The sequence below is a fragment of the Maylandia zebra genome, linkage group LG18 (assembly GCF_041146795.1).
Source record: "Maylandia zebra isolate NMK-2024a linkage group LG18, Mzebra_GT3a, whole genome shotgun sequence".
NCBI classification, from domain to species: Eukaryota; Metazoa; Chordata; class Actinopteri; order Cichliformes; family Cichlidae; genus Maylandia; species Maylandia zebra.
The window spans coordinates 2,669,721-2,694,555 of NC_135184.1; the positions used below are offsets into that span (position 1 = coordinate 2,669,721).

General features: G+C 38.3%; 2 protein-coding genes across 2 annotated transcripts; one reads left to right on the top strand and one right to left on the bottom strand.

Annotated features, from left to right (window-relative positions):
- Positions 1-1,967: 1,967 nt before the first annotated feature.
- LOC143413663 (uncharacterized) lies at positions 1,968-2,818 on the top strand. The gene is made up of 3 exons (XM_076876984.1): positions 1,968-2,025; positions 2,162-2,413; positions 2,551-2,818. The coding sequence occupies exons 1-3, from the start codon at positions 1,968-1,970 to the stop codon at positions 2,697-2,699; spliced, it is 459 nt and encodes a 152-aa protein (XP_076733099.1). The 3' UTR covers positions 2,700-2,818.
- Positions 2,819-6,289: 3,471 nt separating this feature from the next.
- On the bottom strand, positions 6,290-13,329 carry LOC101477251 (uncharacterized). The gene is made up of 5 exons (XM_076876985.1): positions 13,159-13,329; positions 12,737-13,066; positions 9,145-9,306; positions 7,017-7,322; positions 6,290-6,909 (listed from the first exon to the last, which is right to left on the bottom strand). The coding sequence occupies exons 1-5, from the start codon at positions 13,199-13,201 to the stop codon at positions 6,734-6,736; spliced, it is 1,017 nt and encodes a 338-aa protein (XP_076733100.1). The 5' UTR covers positions 13,202-13,329; the 3' UTR covers positions 6,290-6,733.
- Positions 13,330-24,835: the final 11,506 nt, after the last annotated feature.

The window sequence follows — 24,835 nt, forward strand, 5'->3', positions numbered from 1 at the left end:
GGCAGCACGGTGGCACGGTGGTTAGCACTGTTGCCTCACAGCAAGAAGGTCCTGAGTTCAATTCCACCATCAGGCCGGGGACTTTCTGTGTGGAGTTTGATTTGAGGTTGTTTTGCAGGTATAGGACCTGAGCACCTTGCTGTCACTGAGTTAACAATGAACTCCTCAGTATAAAAGTATCCTAGAGACAGATTTGAGACCATCAGTCCAACAGCTAAAGCTTGGCCCAAACTGGGTCATGCAACGTTACAATCTTCCTTCAATCATTTACATTATGTTGGTTCAGTACATCACCCCTTGTTGATTGTCTCTTCCTGTGGGTCAGTCCTCCTGCTCCTGTCGTACAAGTTCAGTTTGATATAAGACTTTTATTAGAACAGTCAATTTCAATCTAAGATTTTAAAGCATAAAGGCTCCAACAGCAATGCAGATGTTAGTATAACTGAAATTATTATGTAGTTATTTGCTTTCATTATTATTTTGCCGCTAGCATTGCTTAAAAAAAGGAGTCGTGTTTTTAAATATATATATATTTCATTCATGTTGATATGAATGTTAAGCAGCTGAAATCATGGAGCTGAGAGATGATCCTGTTTAATCTTTTGAACACATTCACCTCAGCTGACACGTTCAGCAGCAGACAGGTTTTTGTAGCAGTCTGTCTCACTGTGGGAGGATATGGCTACTTCATCTTTGGCTCTGGAACTAAACTGTCTGTAACAGGTAAGAACAAACATTTATTTTCCTTCAGTTGTTTTATTGTAGAAGCTGAAAATGTGTTTAAAGTCAGTTTGTGCTGCTTCAGGCTTTACATGTTAGTTTTTCATCATTAGTAGAGAATTCATCTGCAGCCATTGTTACATAAGAAAAGCTCAATAATCTCTGAAAACATGTTGAAATCTCACTGAACAACTAAAGTTATTCTTTATTTCTGCAAATATTAGTGATGTTACAAATATTTAGGATTTGATCCTCTCAGTGATTCTGCACCATAAAGATTTTTTAATAATTTATTGACGCAATTTTAATAAATATGAAAACTGAAAGCAAAATTATATTAAACACAACTTTTACATAATTGTTTTTAACTTAAGACATAACATTACAAATTCTAACACGCAAATCTTAATGTTCATTTTCATTTTAAACATATATGGCATAGGTGTTTGTTAGAATAACTGTTGCTTACAAGTTTATAAAACATGTAAAACAAAATCCAGACACAAAAAAGTTTATTTACACTGCTGAGTTTTGTTTTTTACAATCATCTGTTCTCTTAACAACATGACTTCATAAAGTATATTGTAAATGGACTGATTTGTATATAGCACTTTTCTACTCCCTCGGAGTACTCAAAGCTCTGTATACAACATGCCACATTCACCCAATCACTTTATCTATACTTAGTGCTTTCTAACTACAATCACACACATTCACACTCCGATGGATGCATCGGAGAGCAACTTGGGGTTAGCATCTTGCCCAAGGATACTCTGCATGCAAACTGGAGGATCGAACCACCAACCTTCCAATCAGTAGGTGACCTGCTCTACCTCCTGAGCTACAGCCACCCCGCCATATATTAAAAGAATGAAGCTCCAGGCTGGTAATGGACAAGGAGAAGTGTGGTGTATGTTATGAAAAGGCTGTGAGCCCACACCTACAGCCAGTTTAGAAGTCAGTCTAACATACTTGTCTTTTGAATGTAGAAGGAAACCTGAGTGGACAGAAAAGGACGACACAAGCACCAAGTATACATGTGACCACACAGCAACCACCATCAGGTTTGAACCCAGAACTTTCTTACTTCATGTGCTAACCACCACACCAAAATATCACCCTTCATCTTTTCAGTTATTTTATTCAAATTTAATAACAGGAAAAAATGGTCCAAACTGACATGTAATGTTATTTAACATTTCAAAAGTATTTTGTTTTCCTCATGTGAGCCATGATGACATGAGGTGATGACTGTGTTTGATATGAAGCTGAATCCAGTGTATGTAGTGAACTTTGTGCTGATGAGTAGTTTAGTGATCAGAGTCCATGTAGTTTCCAGGATCAGACTGAATGCAGTGCAGTGCTGGAAGCTGCTGCTGACTGTGTGAATGTGTGTCTGTGCTGCTTGTTGCTGCTTCAAACTTCTATTTTTACCCAACAGGACCCAGAGTCCACGTAGATGGGAACAGCTCCCTGCTGTGTGTGCCCCCAGGCATGTTTCCTTTTCTGGTCCAGCTGTCATGTAGAAACCAGACAAGGAACGGCCGACTGAAGCAGCTGCCCCCTGCTGACGGAGAGCAGTCAGAGCTCAGAGAGTCGAGGCCCTACTCTCCCATCTTAATGACCCATGAAAGCAGCACCTATGAATGTGACTGCTACATAAAGCACAGGGGGAAGCTCCAAACACAACAAGGTAATGAAGGCTTGGTGACTGTGTTCAGCAGTGATTCAGCTTCATGTGGAGATGCTGTCAAAGAGAGCAGAGCAGCAGAGGACTGACATTTCTCACTGCAGCTCCAAACATTTATGTTTTTGTTCTTTTCATTGCAGATTATGTGCCATCTATGTTCGAGGTGAAGTCGATCTACATGCTGTACACAGTGCTGATAGTGAAGAGTCTGGTGTACTGCTGTGGACTCTCTCTGCTGATGATGCTCACAAACAAGGGAGCGTCCACCAACTGCACACATGCTGACTGACTGTTTCCTGCTCGCCTTTTCTCACCATCACATCTCATCAATTCATCTCATTCATCACTTTGATCAGTGTTGTGTTTATGATGTAGTTCATTCCGCTTCTATTTTGCTTTTATATTGCATTTTTATGCACACTGTATTCTAAAGAAGTATATATGGACAGTTATGGATCAAATGGAAATTCCTATAATAAACTGATCACTGATCAAAATAAATGTGATTTTTATTGTCTAGTTATTTTGATTTTTAATTTGGTCATGTATTCTAAAACAAAAAAATAAAGCTTCATATTTTATCATTGTTATAGTTACATTATTATCCAGAGTGAGTTTTTTCATGCATTCAAAAAACTTCAAAGAATCTGTGATTTATGAAACCATGTTAACACTTGTTTGTCACATTTACATCTTTAGTTTTAAATTATATCCATTTCCAAACAGAACTCCTGCATCAGAAGAAGACAAAAGTCAAATGAATGATCCAAATGTACTAAAACATGTAAAAGATTTGAACACAAATTTTAACCTAAATCATCTGAACTGTGACTGAATAGGTTTTTACATTCTGTGGATGAAAAGTTGGTCAACAGCGACACCTGGAGTTGTTTTGTATGTCAGAGAAAACCAGACCTGTTCATTAATACTTAGTGATACTTTTTTCAAAATACAATTTTGAAAATATTTTAAAACAATAATGAAATAATTATGATCACAACACCTCACACTCAACATTTACTTTTGTTTTTTGTTTGGTATATATTAAAATGCTTGACATAACTGGCAGATGTGAAATGTAAACATGAGGTCAGAGGTCAAATGTGACATGACATTTGGATGCAGGCCACATGTGAGGTGCAGAATGCTCGTATTACTTCCTAAATGTTGCCAATACACACAAAGGCAGCAGCATTTTAAGCTTTAATCCTAGAGCTGAAAGACATTTTATGAAAGTTTGACATTATTTGACCTTGAAGAAGAGCTCAGAGGAATAAAGTAATGTGAAATTCAGGATCTCCATATATATATATATATAAATATTCTCTATATGCTGTCAGTGCAAAAAATGACATTAAGAGACATAGTTTTAAATAACTTTACATACCATTATCATAACTTTGACCTTCAGATCAATTTATTGACTTTGAAGGTCAGAGGTCAACTATGATATTTTAAACCTTTACACTCTACTTTCTGGCACTCTACGGCACCTGTGTTTCTTGTAGGTTATGAGGCTTTATGTAAATATTTTTATTTTTTTATTTATGTATTTTATAAATCATTAAGCTGACCTTGAACATGACTTTACTCTACAAAGCTGAAAAATAAGTTTTAATTGTTAATTAATTGTTAAGCTTTTTTGTTTAGGGACAGAATGACACACACACACACACACACACACACACACACACACACACACACACACACACACACACACACACACTAGTGCTACCAAAAACACACTGTCCTTATTACATAATAACACTAATAATAATAATAATAATAATAATAATAATAATAATAATAATAATAACACGAATAATAATAACAACAACAACAACAACAATAATAATAATAATAATAATAATAATAATAATAATAATATAAAGGATTTCCTGTATCTGTCTGCATGTGTCATATTAACGACACTTCATGTTAGAAGAAGTAAATATGTTTCAGTAAATAAGGTGCAAAAGATGTTTTTAAATATTTATGAACGGAAACAAAGAGACTGTTGGTGAATGCGCACAAATGTTTTCTTCAGCTCGAAGAAGTCTTTGTTTTTCTAAGAATGAGGCAACAACGGGACTTTTGTGATTCTGTATCGGGGGTTTCATGTTCTGTTGATCTGATAACAGGAACAGATGTACAGGAGGCCTTTTTCTAAACCCTCCCATATGAAGATAATAACACAAAAATGTATTAATTAATTAAATTAAATAAACAAGAACACAAACGACTGCACTAGTTTAAAAAACAAAAGTTGGACAAATGTGATGTCTTGCATAAATTGTGACATGTGTTGATTGTTATACGCAGCTGTATATGTGCACAATGGTTATTATTGTGTAAGGTTTTTTTAATGTGTCACTTTTTTTCATTGTAAATGGTCACCAACGAACTCTTGAGTGGGTTTTTCACCTCTTCTTTTATTTCATCACAGTTGTTTTGAACTCATCTGTGAGTTGTTTCTCTCACTGATTAAAAACACTGATCATTGCAGATGCAGCTGAAATCAGACCGAGTTCCTGGAATCGTTCTTTAACCAGTGCGTGTAACTGTCAACATATCATTAAAGTGAAAAACCGCAGCTAACGGTGTGGCGGCTGCAGCGCCGAAACCCACGCAGCCCATCTGCTGCACGAGGAAGGAAGTGCTGATGCACTGAGAACAGATTCACATGCAAGAGCTCTTTTTTCCACTGAGCCCCCTCCACCCACTCAGAGTTACACTCAAACAAACAATATTAATGACCCACTTTCAGTTGTTTTTGACCAAGTGATACGAAACCAACAAGCCCGCCGTACATACTATGATCTGAATATAGTCGAATACTGAGAATATGAATTACCTAGAAGTTAAATTATCATGAAATAAATTAAGATATCTGTCATATTTATGGTTTGTTGACTCAGGATGTGTTGTGCTCGGTCATGACTTCTCCCTCCAGCAGCCTTTTGTTTCGAGACCACTGCTGTGAAACGGCGTTGCATAAATAAACTTGAATTATTTGAACATTTCAGATTAAGTCTGTAAAATCTGTTTATAAATTCATGCTTGAAGATTTATTATTTATTATTTGAACCAGATCACAGATTTGGACGGTTTATTTTCTGTATAATATTTTCACTACTTGACAGTGTTATTTCTTAACTTAAAATTGTAAATTTAAATTTTAGAGGAAAAATTAAAAATGTTTTTCTGGTTAGTCTAAATAAGTCCAATTCTGGCCCCCGGGCCTCATGTTTGACACCCTTGGTCTAAAGGTTAATCTCATTGAAAAGACTCGGTAACTTTCTTAAAAAAAACTTAAGTGAGTTCTCAATTTGCTTTTGTTTTACAGTAAATAAAATATTTTTGTACTTACAGAACTGTTTTTGTTAGATGTGGGTTAATAATTTTCTGTTCACTGTTACTGATGTTTTAAATGTTGTAATGTTTCTGCCACATTAAAGCGAACTCAGAGAAACTGCATAGGAATCAAAAATAAACCATATGTGAAAAACTTTATTAACAAGTATTACAGACTCAATTTTTTTGAGCTTCCTGTTTATTTTTGGCCATTTAATTTCTCTATGAATCATTTATTATATTTGGTTAAGTCAAAAATATCAAAATCTGATTCTAAAGAAATATTTTACTGGTGTTTACAACAAACTATAAAGCTTTTCATAGATTTTTCATAGGGAATTACTCCACAATAATTATTTTTGTAAGCTTACTTTGCTACAGAAGACAGAAAAAATGAAAAACGATATTTCAAATAATTTTTTCTTGAAGAAAGTCTCGTGCAGAAATAGATTTATTAAAATTTGACACTATAAAAGAATAAGTCAAACGGAGAGAAGTAAATCTGTAACAGCTGAAAGCTGAAAATAATAAAAAAATAATATGTTTTTTCTTACAGTAACAAAAAAGTATTATTAATAAAACAATATTTAAAATATGAATGACATAAAATTACTAAAAGCTGCTTTTGTACCAATGTGTTTTCCTTGGCACAGTTTGTTGCTGTCTATAAAACACAACAAGCTGTTGAACTGCAAACACAAGCAAAGTATTTTTGTTTTTACAAATTAATAACAGCTTCTGTTTCATGTGCGCGATAGATGACAGGAAGTTTTCTCATGGGGACAACTGTGTACAAAACTCTAATTATCTACAATAAATCACATTCATTTTGAAGGAATATGTCACTCAAATGCAAAGTATTGCTGACAGTGAACATTTCAAGTTTGTCAGTAGCATAAATTCATCATGTTTAATATAGCGGAAGTTTAATTTTAATGTAATTGAGAGATAAAAGCTGTATAAAGACAGTCAGTTAGCAGGTGTGCTGTTGGTTGAACGTCCCTTCTTTCTCGTGATCCCGAGCAGAGAGAGTCCACAGAAGTACGCCAGACTCTTCGCTATCAGCACTGTGTACATCAGACACAGCAGCCTCTCTTTAAACCAGCGTGGGGGAGGCGGTGGGGGAGGAGAAGGTCCTCTAATCTCTGTAAAAGAAAAGGAAAGAATTAACAAAGTCATGTCAATGACCTTCTCCTCTGCTCTCTGAATATTCTCTGAATGTTGAATCACTCAGTCATGAAGTGTTAGTTACCTATTTTGTTTTGGCCGGTCACTTTGCCTTTCTCATGGTGGACTTCACAGAGGTATTTATATGAGTAGATATCACCCTGATCGAGCACCGTGATGGAAGTGATGCGTCCTGGCTCTTTGATTTCCAGCTGCTCCACCTCAGCAGGGGGCAGATCCTCCAGCCGGCCGTTCTTCTCTCTTTTCCAGGAGAACTGGACCAGAGGAGGAATCATTCCTGAGGCCTGACACACCAGGGCGCTCCTCCCCCCGAGGCTGGTACTGTTTGCTGCTTTGTAAGCGGTCACCTCCGGCTTCACTGTCGGCTTATCTAAAGTTTAACAGCAACAAGCAGCACAGACACACATTCACACCGTCAGCATGGACCATAATCATTAACCACTCATATACACATACACAGTATGTTCCCCCACTTATGTACTGCACATATGTACCATGATTTATCACAAATCTTCTGCAGTTTTATATGTGCATCTTAATAACAGAATTTAATTTTTATCTATGCATACAGAAAATTAAAATTATGTCATTCATAATCATTATTATCCAAACTTCCCTGTGAATAAATGGAAATATACAGATTATGTTGGTATAATAGCTACAGTGAAATATTACTATGAATTATGGCTAAAGAATCCACAATACTAAGTATATGATAAATGCATTACTAGTCTACAATGACATAAAGATACATATTAGTTTATATGTGTATCCTGGGAAATCACTGGCCTGTTTTTTCCAGATTAGACTAGTTTGTGGTTTTATCTGAATCCCCTGCAGCTGAGGTCATGAAGTCTTGTCGTCAAAGATAAAGGAAACGTCTTTTAAATCCACAAGACAATGTTTGACTTGCTCTGCTGCACCTTTAGAAGTGCAAAGTAATTTCTGCTCATGTGTATGTTTCACTGCTCACCGGCTCACTATTAATTCTTTTTATTTCTTTATCTACTTTTTTAAAACAACCGTTCAGCAAACCAGCTGTCTCTGCTATCTTTGAATATATTTGCTTCATGTTTGTCATAGTTGCACAATCACTAATCAAATATATTCAAAGATAACTTCCTCTCATTCTAAATAGCAAATTTCACATTTATGCTGTTTTGATGAAAAATCATTGAAACAATACACAACAACTACCAAGAGATATTTTCTAGCACTTAACTCGCTTTAACTGTTAAGTCTAAAATTTAGTAATAAATCATTTAAACCTTCTCTAATGAAGGCTGAGGTACGGCACCGGCAGCAGGTCTCTTCCTAATTGTCGCATCCTTCATACAGTTATTTTATTTGGTCATGTTAAACATATAAAATTGAAGAAATATATTAACACCATGAACCAAAATGTAATTATATGTATGTGTGGAATATTTTTGCGCCACATCATTTTACAGATGTTACTACACCACCTTCTAATCACAGGATTCTTCACAGTTTGATTTTTTTTAACAAGCTGCTTAAATGTGGCTCATCGTTCCATCAGCAAAACCTTTAAATGCAAAGTGATAAAAAAATAGAAACATTTTTAAAAGCCCATTTGTATTTTGGTGCATAACCTTCAAGTTAGATGTAACAATTCAACTACTCAATAATATATAGATAGATAGATACACAACACAGAGACAAATAACAATTAAGAAACACCCAGTGACACAGATTTGTGATCAGATATGCTTCTAATCTGTCATAATTTCCAAAATTCCTATCATATCTTAAATTTGATTTAATTAACATTAGACATTGTGCAACACTAAGAGAAAGAAGAGAGAAAGAAAATCTCCCACAGTCCTTGTGAATCTAATTTTCTTTTGATAAGAGAAAGACAGAGAAAGCAGAGTCTTACGTCTCATTAGAGCGGAGCTGTTTGAGACCAGAGAACAAGTTACTAAATTATTTCTTACACTTCTTTAAATGTCTGCAGGGTTTTAAGATGGAAAGCACACTACATAAAAAAGCTTAAATACATTTCTGACAGCTTTTAGATTGTCGTTTTAAAGTTAGACTAAGTGCACTGCTTTTTTAAAACTATTTTAGAAACATTTAAAACATTTAATGGCACAGAATATAAACTTTTAAGTAAAAAAAACAAACAAAAACAGTAAAATCAAGTAGGTGAAATACATTTTAAGCCTTACCTGTTACATAGAGCTTTGTTCCAGAGCCAAAGATGAGATAGCTGTTGGACTCATCACCGGATCCTCCCACACTGAAACACACTGATACAAAAACCTTTCTGCCGTTGAGTTTGTCAGCTGAGGTGAATGAGCGTAAAGTATCATATTTCACTTCCAGGAAAGGTCACATGGAGTTTATCATTTTGGCTGCTAACTGCCTTGAAACTGTGCTTCTCTTGGATAAACTACAAGTAACTTTTTATATTTTGTTTTTATTTACCTTTTTCTGAACCATAAAAGTTTTTGTTTTTTTTAAATTACAGATTAGTGGGTTATTATTATTTATCATCACCAATTTCCTCAAATCCTGAAAAATAATAATATGGATGATCTCCGGGATTTCATATATAGGAGAATCACTAAGTGTGTGTGTGTGTGTGTGTGTGTGTGTGTGTGTGTGTGTGTGTGTGTGTGTGTGTGTGTGTGTGTGTGTGTTCCTGTCTACCGATCTTTGTGAGGACAAACAGTCACTTGTGAGGACACACATACCGGTCCTCACAAATTTGAAGGAATTTTTGAGGCTCAGAATGTGGTTTCATTGTCAGGGTTGCAAATAAGTTATTGGTAGGTTTAGGTTTAGGGTTAGGCATTCATTTTTAAGGGGCACAGGTGTCGAACTCCGGGTCTCGAGCGCCTGTATCCTGCAGGTTTTACATATGTCCTTGATGAACTTGAGCATCAGAACAGGAAAGATTCAGAGTGTCAGCATGTTCACTGGAACCTGAACATCTGGACGAATGTTATGTTCAGTTCAGTGATGAGTCCAGATTTTGGATTGAAAGGTTAAAGTGTGGAGATGATGAGGGGAACACTATTCTGATTGTACCAATAGCTTAGCAGCTTTAAGTGGAAGCACTAATAATAATAATAACAATAATAATGGATTGGATTTATATAGCGCTTTTCAAGGCACCCAAAGCGCTTTACAATGCCACTATTCATTCAGTCTCACATTCACACACTGGTGGAGGCAGCTACAGTTGTAGCCACAGCTGCCCTGGGGCAGACTGACAGAAGCGAGGCTGCCATATCGCGCCATCGGCCCCTCTGGCCAACACCAGTAGGCGGTGGAGTGGAGAAGATGAAATGGCCTGTCAGTTCTGATTTTAAACACCTTGTCATCAGCATGCTGTGAGTGACCAACACAAACACACTGTCTAACTTGTTAAAATGCAGGTGTGAACAAGTTGTTTGCCATCTGCCTGGCACCACTTCTCTGAGTTCCCTCTGTCTGTCTATGGTGTCACACTGTCTGCTCGTGAATCTGTCTTTTAAGTTCAGTGTCTCGCCTGGTTCTCCGTGTCTGTGAGTTTCCTGTTTTACTCTGAAAGTCTCTGTCTCATGTGAGTGTGTTTAGTTTACGTTTCCCGTGTCTCGTCAGATCTGATTTCTCCCAGCTGTGTTCCTCTCCTGTCTCCCATCCCTTGATTACTGCTGTGAGTATTTAAGCCCTGTGTGTTCTCCTGCCTGTTGCTGGTTTGTCTACGTTATCGCCCTCTGTCATCCTGTGTGGTTCCCCTGCATCTGTCTATGTTTCCCTGCGTCTTCGTTTGTGTCTCTAGGTTTCAGGTTTGTTTTATTCTTAGTTTTTCCAGTTAGGTTTTGTCAGTTCTGTTCTTGCCATCCTTTGCCTTTTGTTGTACATCGTCCTCCTCAATAAAAGCCCACTCACATCAGTAGTGCCTGCATCTTGGGTCCTTCAATACATGGCTCGCCCCGCCAGCTGTGACAAATAGAACACGATGTTTAACTGTATCGAACGCTGCACTGAGGTCTAGCAGGACAAGCACAGAGATGAGGCCACTGTCAGAGGCCATAAGAAGATCATTTGTAACCTTCACTAAAGCTGTTTCTGTGCTGTGATGAGCTCTGAAACCTGACTGAAACTCTTCAAATAAACCATTCCTCTGCAGATGATCTGTTAGCTGTTTGACAACTACTCTTTCAAGGATGTTTGATATGAAAGGAAGGTCGGAGATTGGCCTATAATTAGCTAAGACTGCTGGGTCTAGAGATGCTTTTTGAGTAAAGGTTTAACTACAGCCAGCTTGAAGGCATGTGGTACATTATTAGAGATAGACTGGCGATATTTAAGATTGAAGCAGTAAGTAATGGTGGGACCTTGAGCAGCCTTTTAGCAACGGGATCTAAAAGACACATTGATAGACTGGAGGAGGAGAAAAGAAGATCAGACACCAGCGAGAGAGGATCAGAAGGACAGACGCAACAACATTGTCATCCCCTATGTAGCCAGTGTATCAGAGAAACTCAGGAGAGTTTTCTCGAAGCATGACATCCCGGTGTACTTCAGACCCAGCAACACGCTCAGACAGAAACTGGTTCATCCCAAAGACAAAACTCCAAAACACAAACTTAACAATGTGGTGTATGCTGTGTATGCTGTACAGTGCAGCGAGGAATGTCCAGACCTCTACACTGGCGAGACCAAACAGCCACTTCACAAGCACATGGCACAACACAGAAGAGCCACCTCCACAGGACAAGACTCAGCAGTCCATCTGCATCTTAAGGTCAAAGGTCACTCTTTCGAGGATGCCAATGTTCACATTTTGGACAGAGAGGACAGATGGTTTGAAAGAGGAGTGAAAGAAGCATCTATGCCCACTGTGAGCGACCATCTTTGAACAGAGGCGGGGTTTACGACACCAACTCTCTGCCATCTATAATCCAGTTTTGAGATCCTTCCCAGACGCCTTAACGCCCACTCACATCCTGGGCCGTCTGACCTCAGGAAATCACATGATAAGGTGGGGCCAGGTTTCACAATGAACACACCCGAAACTCTGGCTGATTGGGACCCACGCCTGTTTTCACACCTTGGCTCAGGCGATTAGAGGATCATCAGGGGTCCTTTTGTCCCTCTGTGGGGGGAAACTCCCACTAGGTTTATATCTGGGACTCTCCACCATTTGACCTTAGAACTGAAGAAGCTTCTCGGATGAGAGGTGAAACGTCTTCAAGTAACTTGAAGAAGTCCAGACACTTTTCTTTCCAAGCTCCTTAGACTACTTAATGTGAAAGGAATGGTTGGCTCAACAGTGCTCTGACTTTTTGCAATTACACTTAAATACATTTAAACAAAATTTTTAATAATAAGATAGGATTACTAATAAATGTTTTTTGTTGGAAAGGGGTAATTATATAAAGTTTAGTTTTATTTTGCAATATCAACAAAAATGCAAATATATTTATATTATTCAGTTAAATTATATCTGTACACTTCTGAATCACTACAACATTCACCTAGAGGCACTTCATGCGGTAAGGGAAAGGCCACGGCAATAAAGAGCAAAATGTATATACAGCAAATATACATGTATACAATATTTATTAATGACATAATAAAAAAAGATGTGTTTAAATAAAAAATTAAGGATAATTAAGGAAAATAAGGATTAAGCTGGCAGAAACTTGTATTTGTTTACAGTGAATTTCTAAACCCTTAAAGGAAAAAGAAATGAGGAAAGTGCTCAGGTGTCTGATTTCTGCTAGTCTGTTGGTTTTTGTTCAGGCTGCAGAGATGATTATTCACTGTGGGTACCCGACTTCAAACAGGAGCAATAATAGGTGGCTGAATGAGCAGAGCTAATTCTTGCAACTACCAACTCACAGCCATTCTGTTTCCTTACAGCTGAGAAATCATTTTTCTGTGGATGGTTGAAATCTGAATAAACATAACCATTATTCCTGTTAACAGTCAGAATCACTGTGAGCTTTTCTCTCTCTTTCTTCTGGTACCAGTACACAGTATTTTTGCTACACAACTCAGTTCCTCCACAGCTGATGGAGACTGATTCACCAGCTCTCCTGGTCTGCGATAACTGCTCCTGAATCAGCTGTTCTGCTGCCATGGTAACCAGTGCTGTAGAGACACAGACAGATAGATGAAGGTTAGTGTGACAGTGTTTGTTACAGGTTGACTTTGTTGGCTCCTGATTGGCTGGAAACACTCACCTGAACACAGACAGCACAGAGCAGCAGCTGGGAGGAAAAGCATTTTGTGCAGTGGTGTTTCCTCTGGTGAACCTGGGGAGAAGTGGCGCTCTGATGCAGCTGAGGCCAAACAAGGACGAGCTGTGAGATCAGACGAGGGCCACGTGGTTTCTAACAGGTCCTCAAAGCTCCCATCAGCCCCTGCAGTGCGTAGATTAGTAATATTAGATTTTAAATAGGGTGTGTGGACATTGTTGAATATCTTAAAAAATAGATGTGATCAAAAAAGAAATATTTCTTCACAGTGGGACAGCTTTAAAATTAAATCCATTTTATGTATTAACACAAGTGAATTTCTGTTAAATATGAAGACGTGTCAGCACAGCAGGAAAAAGTTTCTACATCGTTCAGCTAAAGCAGCTCTACTTCTGTTGAATCACAGAGAGTGGAGAATCATCCAGGTCACCATTCAGGGTACACAGAATGACAGCAACTGCTGCTACAACAAGTGCTGTAGCATCAATAGACACGATCTGAAAACATGCATTTTGTAAGTCAACATCTAAAGAGCTATAGTAGCAGAAGTTCCTATCTCAAGTGAATGCAGCATAAAAACAACAACTGTACAAGAATCAGTGTCAGCGATATACACAAAGCATCAGTTGGAATTTGTTTTCATTGAGAAGTAAAATTTGAATTTGTGTTGTTACTGCAGATCTAGAAATATTCATTCCACTGAGGTCATTTTAACATTTTATAAAACATATATATTTTTAACTTTTTCATTGTGTTAAATATTACAGCTCTATGCTTGAAACATGTTTTGTGCTGATATCCTTCATGTGTTGTTTGTTGCTTACAGAAAAGAATTGCATGACAGTGAACATTTCTCTTAATAAAGCTCAAACAGCCTCCAGACCCATTTAAAGGTACAGAAAAATAGTTTTTGAATGTATAAGAAAAACATTTTAAATTTGATTTTACAAAGACTTGTAATGTCTGGTTATAAATTGCTAATATAAATATATATATAGAGAGAGAGAGAGAATCTTCTCTTTTCCTTCTTTTGACTTTTCAAAGGTTAAAAGCTTTGAGCAAGACTCATATTTCAAAAGAGTTCAGAGAAACTTGACATGATTAGGAGAAGATTTTTAGTGTTGTATAAATTAATATATAAATAAGTATAGTTTCACATACAGTGTAAGAGATCTCAAACAAGTAGTAAAAATCCAATCAGATTTTTTGAGATGACAGGCAACAATGTCTGGCTTACATATTATTTGTAATTTTGCACTGATATCAGGCTCATCAGGGTATGATTGCAAAAGATAATACCTTAAATATCTTTGATTAGAAAAACAAGCGTTTGTTACAGAGTGTATTTTGCAATAATTTAGAAGACAATGACGAAATAAACGTATAACAGAGATAAAATTTGCAGCACGTATGAATGGATTAGGATGTTGCTGTGGTTTGCTGCTCTCTTCCTGTCACAGACTCATCTGTTGGTTTTTGTTCAGGCTGCAGGGATCGTTTCTCACTGTGGGGAACTTCTTTGTGACAGACACAGTAGTAGGTGGCTGAATGTTCCACACTGCATTTGTTGATCAACAGTACAATATCATCCTTGTCACTCATAGCTGAAAATGACTCTTTTAGATGATGAGTGAACTTTGAAGTTTTTTTTTCAATGCGGTCAAAACGCACAATCACTGTGAATGATCCTCGATCTTTTTTCATGTACCAGTACATGTAATTATTGTCACATTGGTCGAACCCTGTGCACTTTAGGGATGCTGCTTCACCAGCTTTCTTTGTAGATGTCAAATCGTTCTGAATAAGCTGTGCTGCCATGGTAACCAGTGCTGTAGAGACACAGACAGATAGATGAAGGTTAGTGTGACAGTGTTTGTTACAGGTTGACTTTGTTGGCTCCTGATTGGCTGGAAACACTCACCTGAACACAGACAGCACAGAGCAGCAGCTGGGAGGAAAAGCATTTTGTGCAGTGGTGTTTCCTCTGGTGAACCTGGGGAGAAGTGGCGCTCTGATGCAGCTGAGGCCAAACAAGGACGAGCTGTGAGATCAGACGAGGGCCACGTGGTTTCTAACAGGTCCTCAAAGCTCCCATCAGCCCCTGCAGTGGGCACATTAGACACGTTTAAAGGAAGCTATTGCGCCTTTGTGCCTTTGCCTGCTTCTACAGTTGAACTTCATACAGTCTGCACTACTATGGACACTTTTTGTTATAACGTGGTTTTAAACTCAGTAAAAGAGTCACTTTTTTTAAAGCTATAGATTTGTTCTTTTTATTATTGTATTTCCTTTTTGTCCTTTGAGCAGTTATTTTCATTTCTATTCTTAAATGACCTTATTTTGCAGTTTCTGTGGATGTACAGAAACTGAGTCCGTGGCTGATAACTGGAAAATGCAAAATTGCGAAAAATACCAAAATTATTATCAGTCCTGAACCCATTTTGTTTCAAACCGTCACCTGCCAACGCAGGAGATACTTTTAAAAGTATAATATACGACATGTCCAGTTAACAAATCTAAAAACAGCTTATTTATTGTCATATATCTATTGGCGTGTGTACTCACACGGTTCCCAGTGTTTAATGCTCAGTGTAACAGTCACGTTTAGCTTATTGAACTTGTAACGGCATCGTTCGATGTTTGCTCCAGCCAAACAAAACTTACACGTATCATTCAAACGTTACAACAATCTTCAATCATTCATGATCGTTTTTTGGTTGGATTCCAAGTAACAGCTGAGCTTCCATGTGATTCAATTTGCCACATAGCTAAGTGAATAAATGTAAGTATGCAGCCAATATTCTGTTTTTCAGTACAATAAAATGAAATAAAGTGAATACAAAAATGTAAAAATAAAATTAATGAAACCTTATCACAGCATCTCGTCTGTAAACAGGATTTCAAACTGCTTTTTTTCTGTAATTTGCTTTAGGTTTTCGAGTGACATGCCCTGCTGATTTTTATATGTATATAAAAAATTGTAACCAGCGTAGAAGATCACATTTATGCAGCAGCAGTCTTACACCGTGGTTCAGGGGTTTAGGAAGCTCGTCTTGTAACCAGAAGGTTGCCGGTTCAGACTCTGACTCTTGGTCGTTGTGTCCTTGGGCAAGACACTTCACCTACCGCCTGCTGGTGTTGGCCAGAGGGGCCGATGGCGCGATATGGCAGCCTCGCTTCTGTCAGTCTGCCCCAGGGCAGCTGTGGCTACAACTGTAGCTGCCTCCACCAGTGTGTGAATGTGAGAGTGAATGAATAGTGGCATTGTGCGTTGAGAGTCTAGAAAAGCGCTATATAAATGCAATCCATTATTATTACAAATGATTAATATTATAAGTTATGTGATAATATTAGTCTGACTTGCTCTGTGAGTAAACCTCGACTTTCTTATTTCTTCATCTTTATTACTCCGTCTGTGATGGAGGTGAAGCCTGGGCTGTGGTTTACTGTTTGACATCTGCTCGTCTGTTGGTTTTTGTTCAGGCTGCAGGGATCATTTCTCACTGTGGGCACCTCCTTTATAACAGGCACAGTAGTAAGTGGCTGAATGATCAATCGTACATCTGCTGATCACCAGCTCACCACTATTTTCTTTCCTCATAGCTGAAAATGTGTCTTTTAGAAGATGACTGAAAGCTGTGGGCTTTTTTTCACCACTACGATCAAAACGTAGAATCGCTGTTAATGTTCCCTCATCTTTTCTATCTTTTCTCATGTACCAGTACACAAAATTGGTGTCACACTGGTTAATGCCTGTACACGCTAAGGACACTGTTTCATCAGCTCTCCTGGTCTTTGATTTCTGGTCCTGAATCAGCATTTCTGCTGCCATGGTAACCAGTGCTGTAGAGACACAGACAGATAGATGAAGGTTAGTGTGACAGTGTTTGTTACAGGTTGACTTTGTTGGCTCCTGATTGGCTGGAAACACTCACCTGAACACAGACAGCACAGAGCAGCAGCTGGGAGGAAAAGCATTTTGTGCAGTGGTGTTTCCTCTGGTGAACCTGGGGAGAAGTGGCGCTCTGATGCAGCTGAGGCCAAACAAGGACGAGCTGTGAGATCAGACGAGGGCCACGTGGTTTCTAACAGGTCCTCAAAGCTCCCATCAGCCCCTGCAGTGGACACATTTGACACATTTAAAGAAACCTACTGCGCCTTTGTGTCTTTGCCTGCTTCTGCAGTTGAACTACATGCAGTCTGCCCCAATACACAGCAAAATCTCCAGTGTTAAATTAACACTTTGACAGTGTTATGTGTTTAAAAGTAACCTAGTCAGTTTTGAAGATTAACAAAGGCTAACACTGAGCGGTGCTGATTTTCTAACACTGGAATATTTCTAACATTTTGAGTTATTTTCCAGTGTTAGAAAATCAGCACCGCTCAGTGTTAGCCTTTGTTAATCTTCAAAACTGACTAGGTTACTTTTAAACACATAACACTGTCAAAGTGTTAATTTAACACTCAACAGTGTTGTATCTAACACTCAGAGGTGTGGACCCATATAGACACTCTCCAGTGTTATACAGTACGAGAGTTGCTTTTAATTTTTTTATGTTTCTTTCTTTTTGGTCTTTTGAGCTGTTCTTTCTGTTTTTATTGATTTATGGCTTTTAACATCCATATCCTCTGTGTTTTGTATGTCATTGCATGTGTCTAGAAAACAACGTCATCAACTAAGACTTGTACAGTGCTCAGCTGTAAATCTGCTATAAAATGGAAACTAAAGCTTTGCCACAGCTACATCAGCTATGTGAGTGGTTGATTCAGCTAATGGTCATTTTGCAGCCAACACTGTGATATCCATTATCCATCCATCCAGCCATTTGCGTCCGCTTATCCTTTTCAGGGTCGCGGGGGGCGCTGGAGCCCATCCCAGCTGTCATAGGGCGAGAGGCGGGGTACACCCTGGACAGGTCGCCAGTCTGTCGCAGGGCCAATATCCATCATTTTCTCTGCAATTTAAATAAAATAAAATGAAATAATAAAGGTAATATTTGTAAATGTAACATGTAGAAAATTAATTTGCATTTCTTTGTCTGTTAATATGATCTCCTCCCGACTCACTTCAAACAAGTTCTCATCAGCACTTAGTTTTAGGTTTTCAAGTACGCCGTCCTGCTGTCTTTCCATGTATATATAAAACAGTCATCAGCAGAGATCAGCACATGGATTCAGGAGCAATGTTGCAGAATATTTTTAGTATTATAAACTTTTAGATAAGATCACTTTAACGTCCTCCATCAATAAAAAAAAAAGTTTATATTACATTTTCAACCAAACAGCACGTTCTCACATGAACATATAAACTCTTTAGTTTAGTTTAAAATGTAGCAACAACTCAGCGTCCTTTCTAGTCCATCTTTAGATTTATTTACAAGCTAGTGATACAGATACTGAGACCAAACTATCTTATTGTCTTTGTATGTATAGTATGTCGGTATGTGTTTTGCTCTTCATTTAACTTGATTTTCGAAGAAAAAAATTTAACAAAAAAATATCACATTAGGAGGGAAAGAAAATCTATTTCACGACAACTTTGTGCTGTTTGTAAGAGAAGGAGAACAGAGTACCTGGAAACAATTTTCTTTGAAACTTTTAATTTCTACTTTTTTATTGATCACATAGAGGCTGGCTGTGGTTTACTGCTCTCTTCCTGTCACACTGTCTGACATCTGTTCATCTGTTGGTTTTTGTTCAGGCTGCAGGGATCATTTCTCACTGTGGGAACCTTTCCAACAAACACAGTAGTAAGTGGCTGTATGTTGGGGTTTAATATCTTTGATGACCAATTCACAGCCACCTGGTTTTCTTAAAGCATTGAAATCTTGTTTCTGGGGATGATTGTAGCGTGAGTTAACTGCCCCATCAGCCAGATCAATGCGCAGAATCACTTTAAGAGGATCTTTTTCTGTGTTCTGGTACCAGTAAATCTGTTTTTTGTCACACTGGTCAGTGCTTTTACAGCTTATGGCAACTGTTTCACCAGCTCTCCCAGTCTGTGATAACTGCTCCTGAATCAGCTGTTCTGCTGCCACGGTAACCAGTGCTGTAGAGACACAGACAGACAGATGAAGGTTAGTGTGACAGTGTTTGTTACAGGTTGACTTTGTTGGCTCCTGATTGGCTGGAAACACTCACCTGAACACAGACAGCACAGAGCAGCAGCTGGGAGGAAAAGCATTTTGTGCAGTGGTGTTTCCTCTGGTGAACCTGGGGAGAAGTGGCGCTCTGATGCAGCTGAGGCCAAACAAGGACGAGCTGTGAGATCAGACGAGGGCCACGTGGTTTCTAACAGGTCCTCAAAGCTCCCATCAGCCCCTGCAGTGGGCACATTAGACATGTTTAAAAAGCCTTTCGTACAATTTCATTTATTAAAATTCAAATTCAAATTTTATTTGTCACGTACACAGTCATACACAATACGATATGTAGTGAAATGCTTGGACAACTGCTCGTGACCTAAAGAAAACAAAAAAGGAAAAGGCTATGAATAAGATAGGAAATAAATATGAAAAATTAAAAAGGGTAAATTTAACTAGGAAGGAATAAAATATAAATTAAGGTTAAAAATGAAATAACTGTACAACACAAATTAGAATGAAGGGTAAATTTAACTGGGAAGAATAAGATAAAGATAAATATATAAATTAAAGTTGAAAATAAAATAACTGTACAACAAAATACACAATATAGAACTATATAAGAATGTATGAAGAAATCTAAATATAAATAAATATATACACAATAACAGCAGCTGTACAAGTATTAACCGGAAATGAAGAATATAGTGACCAGTGTTGTGCAAAACCAAAGTCCAGAAAGTCCAGTGTGTGTGTAAGAACTGTATGTGTGGGTCAGTACTGTGTGGTGGTGTGATTGAGAGACCGTATCGCCTGCGGGAAGAAGCTCCTCCTCAGTCTCTCTGTGTTGGTCTTCAGGGAGCGGAATCGCTTTCCTGACCTCAACAGAGAGAACAGTCTGTTGTTGGGATGGCTGAGGTCCTTCACCATCTTCCTGGCCTTGGTCCAGCACCGCCTGCTGTAGATTGAGTGCAGGTCAGGGAGCTCGGAGCGGATGGTGCGCTCAGCTGACCGCACAACCCTCTGTAGAGCTCGTCTGTCCTGCATGGTGCTGTTCCCGAACCAGGTTAAGATGTTTCCCGTCAGGATGCTCTCTATGGTGCACGAGTAAAAGTTCCTGAGCACCTTGGAGGGCAGTTGGAAGTCTCTCAAGCGTCTGAGGTGGTAGAGACGCTGTCGGGCCTTTTTCACCACGGTGTTGATGTGACAGGACCATGACAGGTCCTGCGTGATGTGAACTCCGAGGTATTTGAAGCTGTCCACTCTCTCCACTGGGCACTCGTTGATGACGGGGGTCTGGTAGTTCCTCTCCTGCTTAGTGCTGAAGTCCACTATCAGCTCCTTTGTCTTACTGACGTTTAGAAGGAGGTTGTTCCTCTGGCACCAGTTCTCCAGATTCCTAATCTCCTTCAGGTAGGCCGTCTCGTTGTTATCAGAGATCAGGCCCATTTTATGTTATATTATGTTGTTTTATTATTTTTGCTGCAATATTTTGATCAGTTGTCTGTTTTTTGTTTTTTCAAACCCAGCTAGAGGATGAAGTATTTTGAAACACTTCAGTCTTTCTGTTAAATGTTTGACCTGAAAGTTCTTCTGTTAACACGTTTAAAGGTGCTAAGCTGTAAACCCATGAAAATCCTAAAAACGACTGGACGGTGTTATATATTTTGAGGGCCACGTGATTTCTAACATATCCTTAAAGTTCCCAACAGCCCCTACAGTCCACGTACAATTTGATTTATTACTTTTATTTTGAAGCCAAAGAAGCCGATCTTTTGGAGATCCACACTGTGCTTCCAAAATAAAATAAAAGTTATAAAGAGATCAGTGATGTTGTTGCAAAGCCAGAGAGGTAATTGTGCACTTGAGCACACTTTAGTGTATTTGCTAATTATAAGCACCATTTCAAATGGGCTTTCACGGAAGAGGCTTCTGTGTGACTACAGGTGAGTAGACGGAGTGTTGTTAAACTCGTAACACTCACACAGTGTGTACTTCTGGGAAAAAATAGTCAGTCTGCATACAAATATTTACCTGTGAGTGGAAATGCTGTGTATGCATCTTGTATTAATCCTGACTGTTGGTACTAATAAAATTAACAAAGGCTCTATACTGTGCTTTCAAGTAAACAGTGAAAACAGTGTTTTTATAAGGCCTTTAATAATCGTGTATTACCAGTTTTTCATTATAATTTAGTGTATCTTATGTTTATACGTAGATTTACTCTTAAACAAATCAGACTATTTTATTTTTAATAAAAAAGTCTTAAAATCTTGTTGTGCAGTCTGAATGTTTGAAGTTTATTCATTTCCTTTGGTAAAAGCTTTTATCATCTAAAACAATATTTTTATTGGCCCCTTTTAGTTTTGTTAATTCAAAACATAAACACAGCAGGTTATGGGCTCATTTAAAGCTTACTGATAACTTTGTTCATATTTTAATGTTTTAATTAATAGTTTGGTCAATTTCACAATTATGTTACATTTGCAAAATGTCTTCGTGACTTTTTGCCTTGTAAAAATATTAACAACTAAAGATTTTAAAACCTCAGTGTCTCCTTTTTTGCTTTAAACTTAAGTAACGTCTCTGAAGGTGATGCTGGATTTCCACATTTGTCTGGCAGTTTGTTTCCCTTCTTTCTTACCACAGTAAATAAAAGTTTCAATAAGGTCTCTGTGGTTCGTTTGAAACAAACATATGATCACAAGTTTTGTGGATTTGAGTTTGCTGCTAGTGCTGAGATTAAAAACGAAAAGGATAAGACCGCCATCATGTGGTTATTCAAAAGAACTAAGTAGTTCAAAATCAAAGGGCATTCCTATGAAGAACAAAGGTGAATTATATAGTCATATAATGGTGCTCTGTGTTGGTCTTTTTGGGGGGGGGAGTAGTTTACAGTAATTAGTAAGGTGACATTTCTTTGCCAAAGCTGGATTTATAGCATTTTAAAAAGATCCAGTCGTCTGTGGTCAGAACTGTTGAAACCAAAGAAAAAAAGATTTGCTCTTGTTCTGTTTCTTTGTACGTAGAGAACTTATTTATCTTTACTCATATATGACATTTATTATCATGTACAAATGTTTTACATAAACATGAACACTTCTCATTTGACAAAGTTATTTGGCATGTAGAGGATCTCACAGAATTTCAAACATATCTGTGTGTTTTTGTTTGTTTGTTACTGAATGAGATAAATAAATAAACCCTGACACTTGTCAGTATACTGTTTCTCAGAAAAATGCATTTAGCAGTCTTAAATCCAGATCCAAAGCCAGGCCGGACAGCAGCAGCACAGAAAATGGTGTCAGGTTTCTGTTACGTCTGACAGTAAAAGCAGAAAAACAAAACCGTATTCAACCATGCAATAAAAAAGAAGCTACTCTCAGCTCTTGCCACAAGGGGTCACCACAGAACTGGGCGCTCATGCTGATACAGTCCCAGGGGCAGTGCCTCTGCGAATTCACAAAAATAAAACTGTTTCTGCAGCATTTTTAAAGCAAAGAATAATTTACTGCCAAAAGATGGTGTGAAATTTTTATTTTAGATGTTTTTGGTGTGCAGATGATCACAAAGAGACGCCTTCTCTTCAGCACCAAAATCACACTTAGTATAAGTCAAAATGACCTTTCTCTCACGTTTTGCTGCAGAAGCTACTCAAGCTCTTACATGCCCCACAATCTACTGTGAACTGAAAACAGATGAACCTGTTCAAGGCAAGTTTCACGCTGGATATTTTCTCCTGATGTCACACAAAAGCATTCAGACTGGCCCACTGCTCTGAATGTGCACACGGCGCCCACTCAGGTAAGAGATCTTTCATCATAGTCTGTGCTAAAGAGGAGTGAAAAAATTAGACTGTGGGAGAGAGTAATACGAATATAGTACAATGTAATACTACAAATAGTATCGCAGGTACTACACCAAATTGCAAAGCTTCTGTTTTATTTGCTTTACAAAGGGTGGACGAGTGTTTACACTGGTTCTGGTTGTTTATTTAACAAGTACGGTACCTACTGGACCTCAATATAAAAAATTTAAGTAAACTGCTATTTACATTAGACGCCCCTGGGCAGGTCACATTGATAGATACAGCACAATTCAATTCAATTTTATTGATATAGCACCAACTGACACCAACAGTCGCCTCAAGGTGCTTTGTGTTGTAAGGAAAAGCACAACAAAACGCACACAGGAAAGACAAATAAAAATATGTCACACTGGCTTAAACGGGATCACAGGTCTGGTTTTTCATAAGCCACCTTGAGATGTGCCTTCAAATTGGACATATAGAATTTTTCTTTATTAGTACGCTATATTAGTATTTGCTTCCCTTCAGTGACAGCAATTTGTCCAACTGTGGTTCACCTGCAAAGCCGTTCCCAGCCCCTTCTAGCCATGTCCCTGGGTCCAATCTCACAGGCACTCTTTGGTTTAATAGATTCATTTAGAGGAGTGCAGGAGTTCATGCAACCTTATTTAGAAAACGGGCATCTCAGAGCTCCAAAGCTCAACATTGTTTTTTATTTAGGGGGTTGAGCTAGACTCTGATATACTTGAGTTAAACATACTTTACAGCTCATTTACAATGCAAAGCTCCTTACCTTGCAGGGCTACACTGTAATGCATCATCTCTACTGGTGATTTTGTAAACATCTACCATCATTTTAATCATTTGTGCTTAACGTGACACTGAGACAATCTTATTTAAGTCTTATTAAATATTACAGTTAGCATTCAGAAGATGAACTGTGTTTCTGTCCTTTCAGTGTTCAGAGGGTCCTGTTTTGCTTGGTCACTGCTCCAAAACCATTATGTCATTGTTCCCCGAGTCACCTGCCAGGGAGTCGCACCAGGCGGCAGCATCAAGCCTGCGTTGGTTCGCCCTGAAATAAAGTGCATTCTGATGCATCGCATTTAAGACGCATTGGTCACAACTAGCTTAAAATGTGTACAAAGCTTTTAATATAGCTCTGTGAATTCAGTGTATTGACCGGCGCACAAGGAAACTTAAATCCACATATTTCTAAATGGAGTTCGGCGACGGTTGGTTTCTCTAAACGTCCCAGATCCAGTTACCGCTGGTTACAGCAACGACATTTAAATGGAATGATAAATATTCAATGCGAGCCCTGCTCGGCACCCTGCTAATTTTCCCAGATGGCTAACGGCTAAGCTAACCGGTAAACTCGTGTTGTCAGTGTCTTTAATCCAAACTCTGTTGGTTTTGTGCCCCAGATCGTGCAAACCACAGGGCACAATAAAAGTCTATAAACAACGTAAGTGAAAACTGTATTTCACTGGATTTTGTGGGGACCAAAACTATACGTTAGAAGAAGAAAAGCAAACCCAGTCAGTCCAAATTGACATGATTCTGCCGAATTGACTTCCTTACACAACACACGTCACTGTGACGCGTTGCATTCTGGTAAATGCAGTTAACCTGGGTTTAAGGTCGTAAATGTACACGACTTAACCCGACATACGCGTTTTACTGTTTGAGTTTCTCGCGTTTCCAGCTAATGTTCGAACAGGGAAAAGATAAAAATGCAGTCATTTTGATGCTGGTGCGTAGTTGTTTA

What these genes read in the sequence shown, in the direction of transcription:
- LOC143413663 (XM_076876984.1), top strand. Translation starts at nt 1,968, where the DNA reads ATGACTGTGTTTGATATGAAGCTGAATCCAGTGTATGTAGTGAACTTT. An exon ending in AGTGAACTTTGTGCTGATGA is followed by an intron (nt 2,026 to 2,161) that starts GTAGTTTAGTGA and finishes TTTACCCAACAG; the next exon opens with GACCCAGAGTCCACGTAGAT. An exon ending in GAAGCTCCAAACACAACAAG is followed by an intron (nt 2,414 to 2,550) that starts GTAATGAAGGCT and finishes TTTTCATTGCAG; the next exon opens with ATTATGTGCCATCTATGTTC.
- LOC101477251 (XM_076876985.1), bottom strand. Translation starts at nt 13,201, where the DNA reads ATGCTTTTCCTCCCAGCTGCTGCTCTGTGCTGTCTGTGTTCAG. An exon ending in AACAAAGCTCTATGTAACAG is followed by an intron (nt 7,323 to 9,144) that starts GTAAGGCTTAAA and finishes GTTAAACTTTAG; the next exon opens with ATAAGCCGACAGTGAAGCCG. An exon ending in GACCGGCCAAAACAAAATAG is followed by an intron (nt 6,910 to 7,016) that starts GTAACTAACACT and finishes TTTCTTTTACAG; the next exon opens with AGATTAGAGGACCTTCTCCT.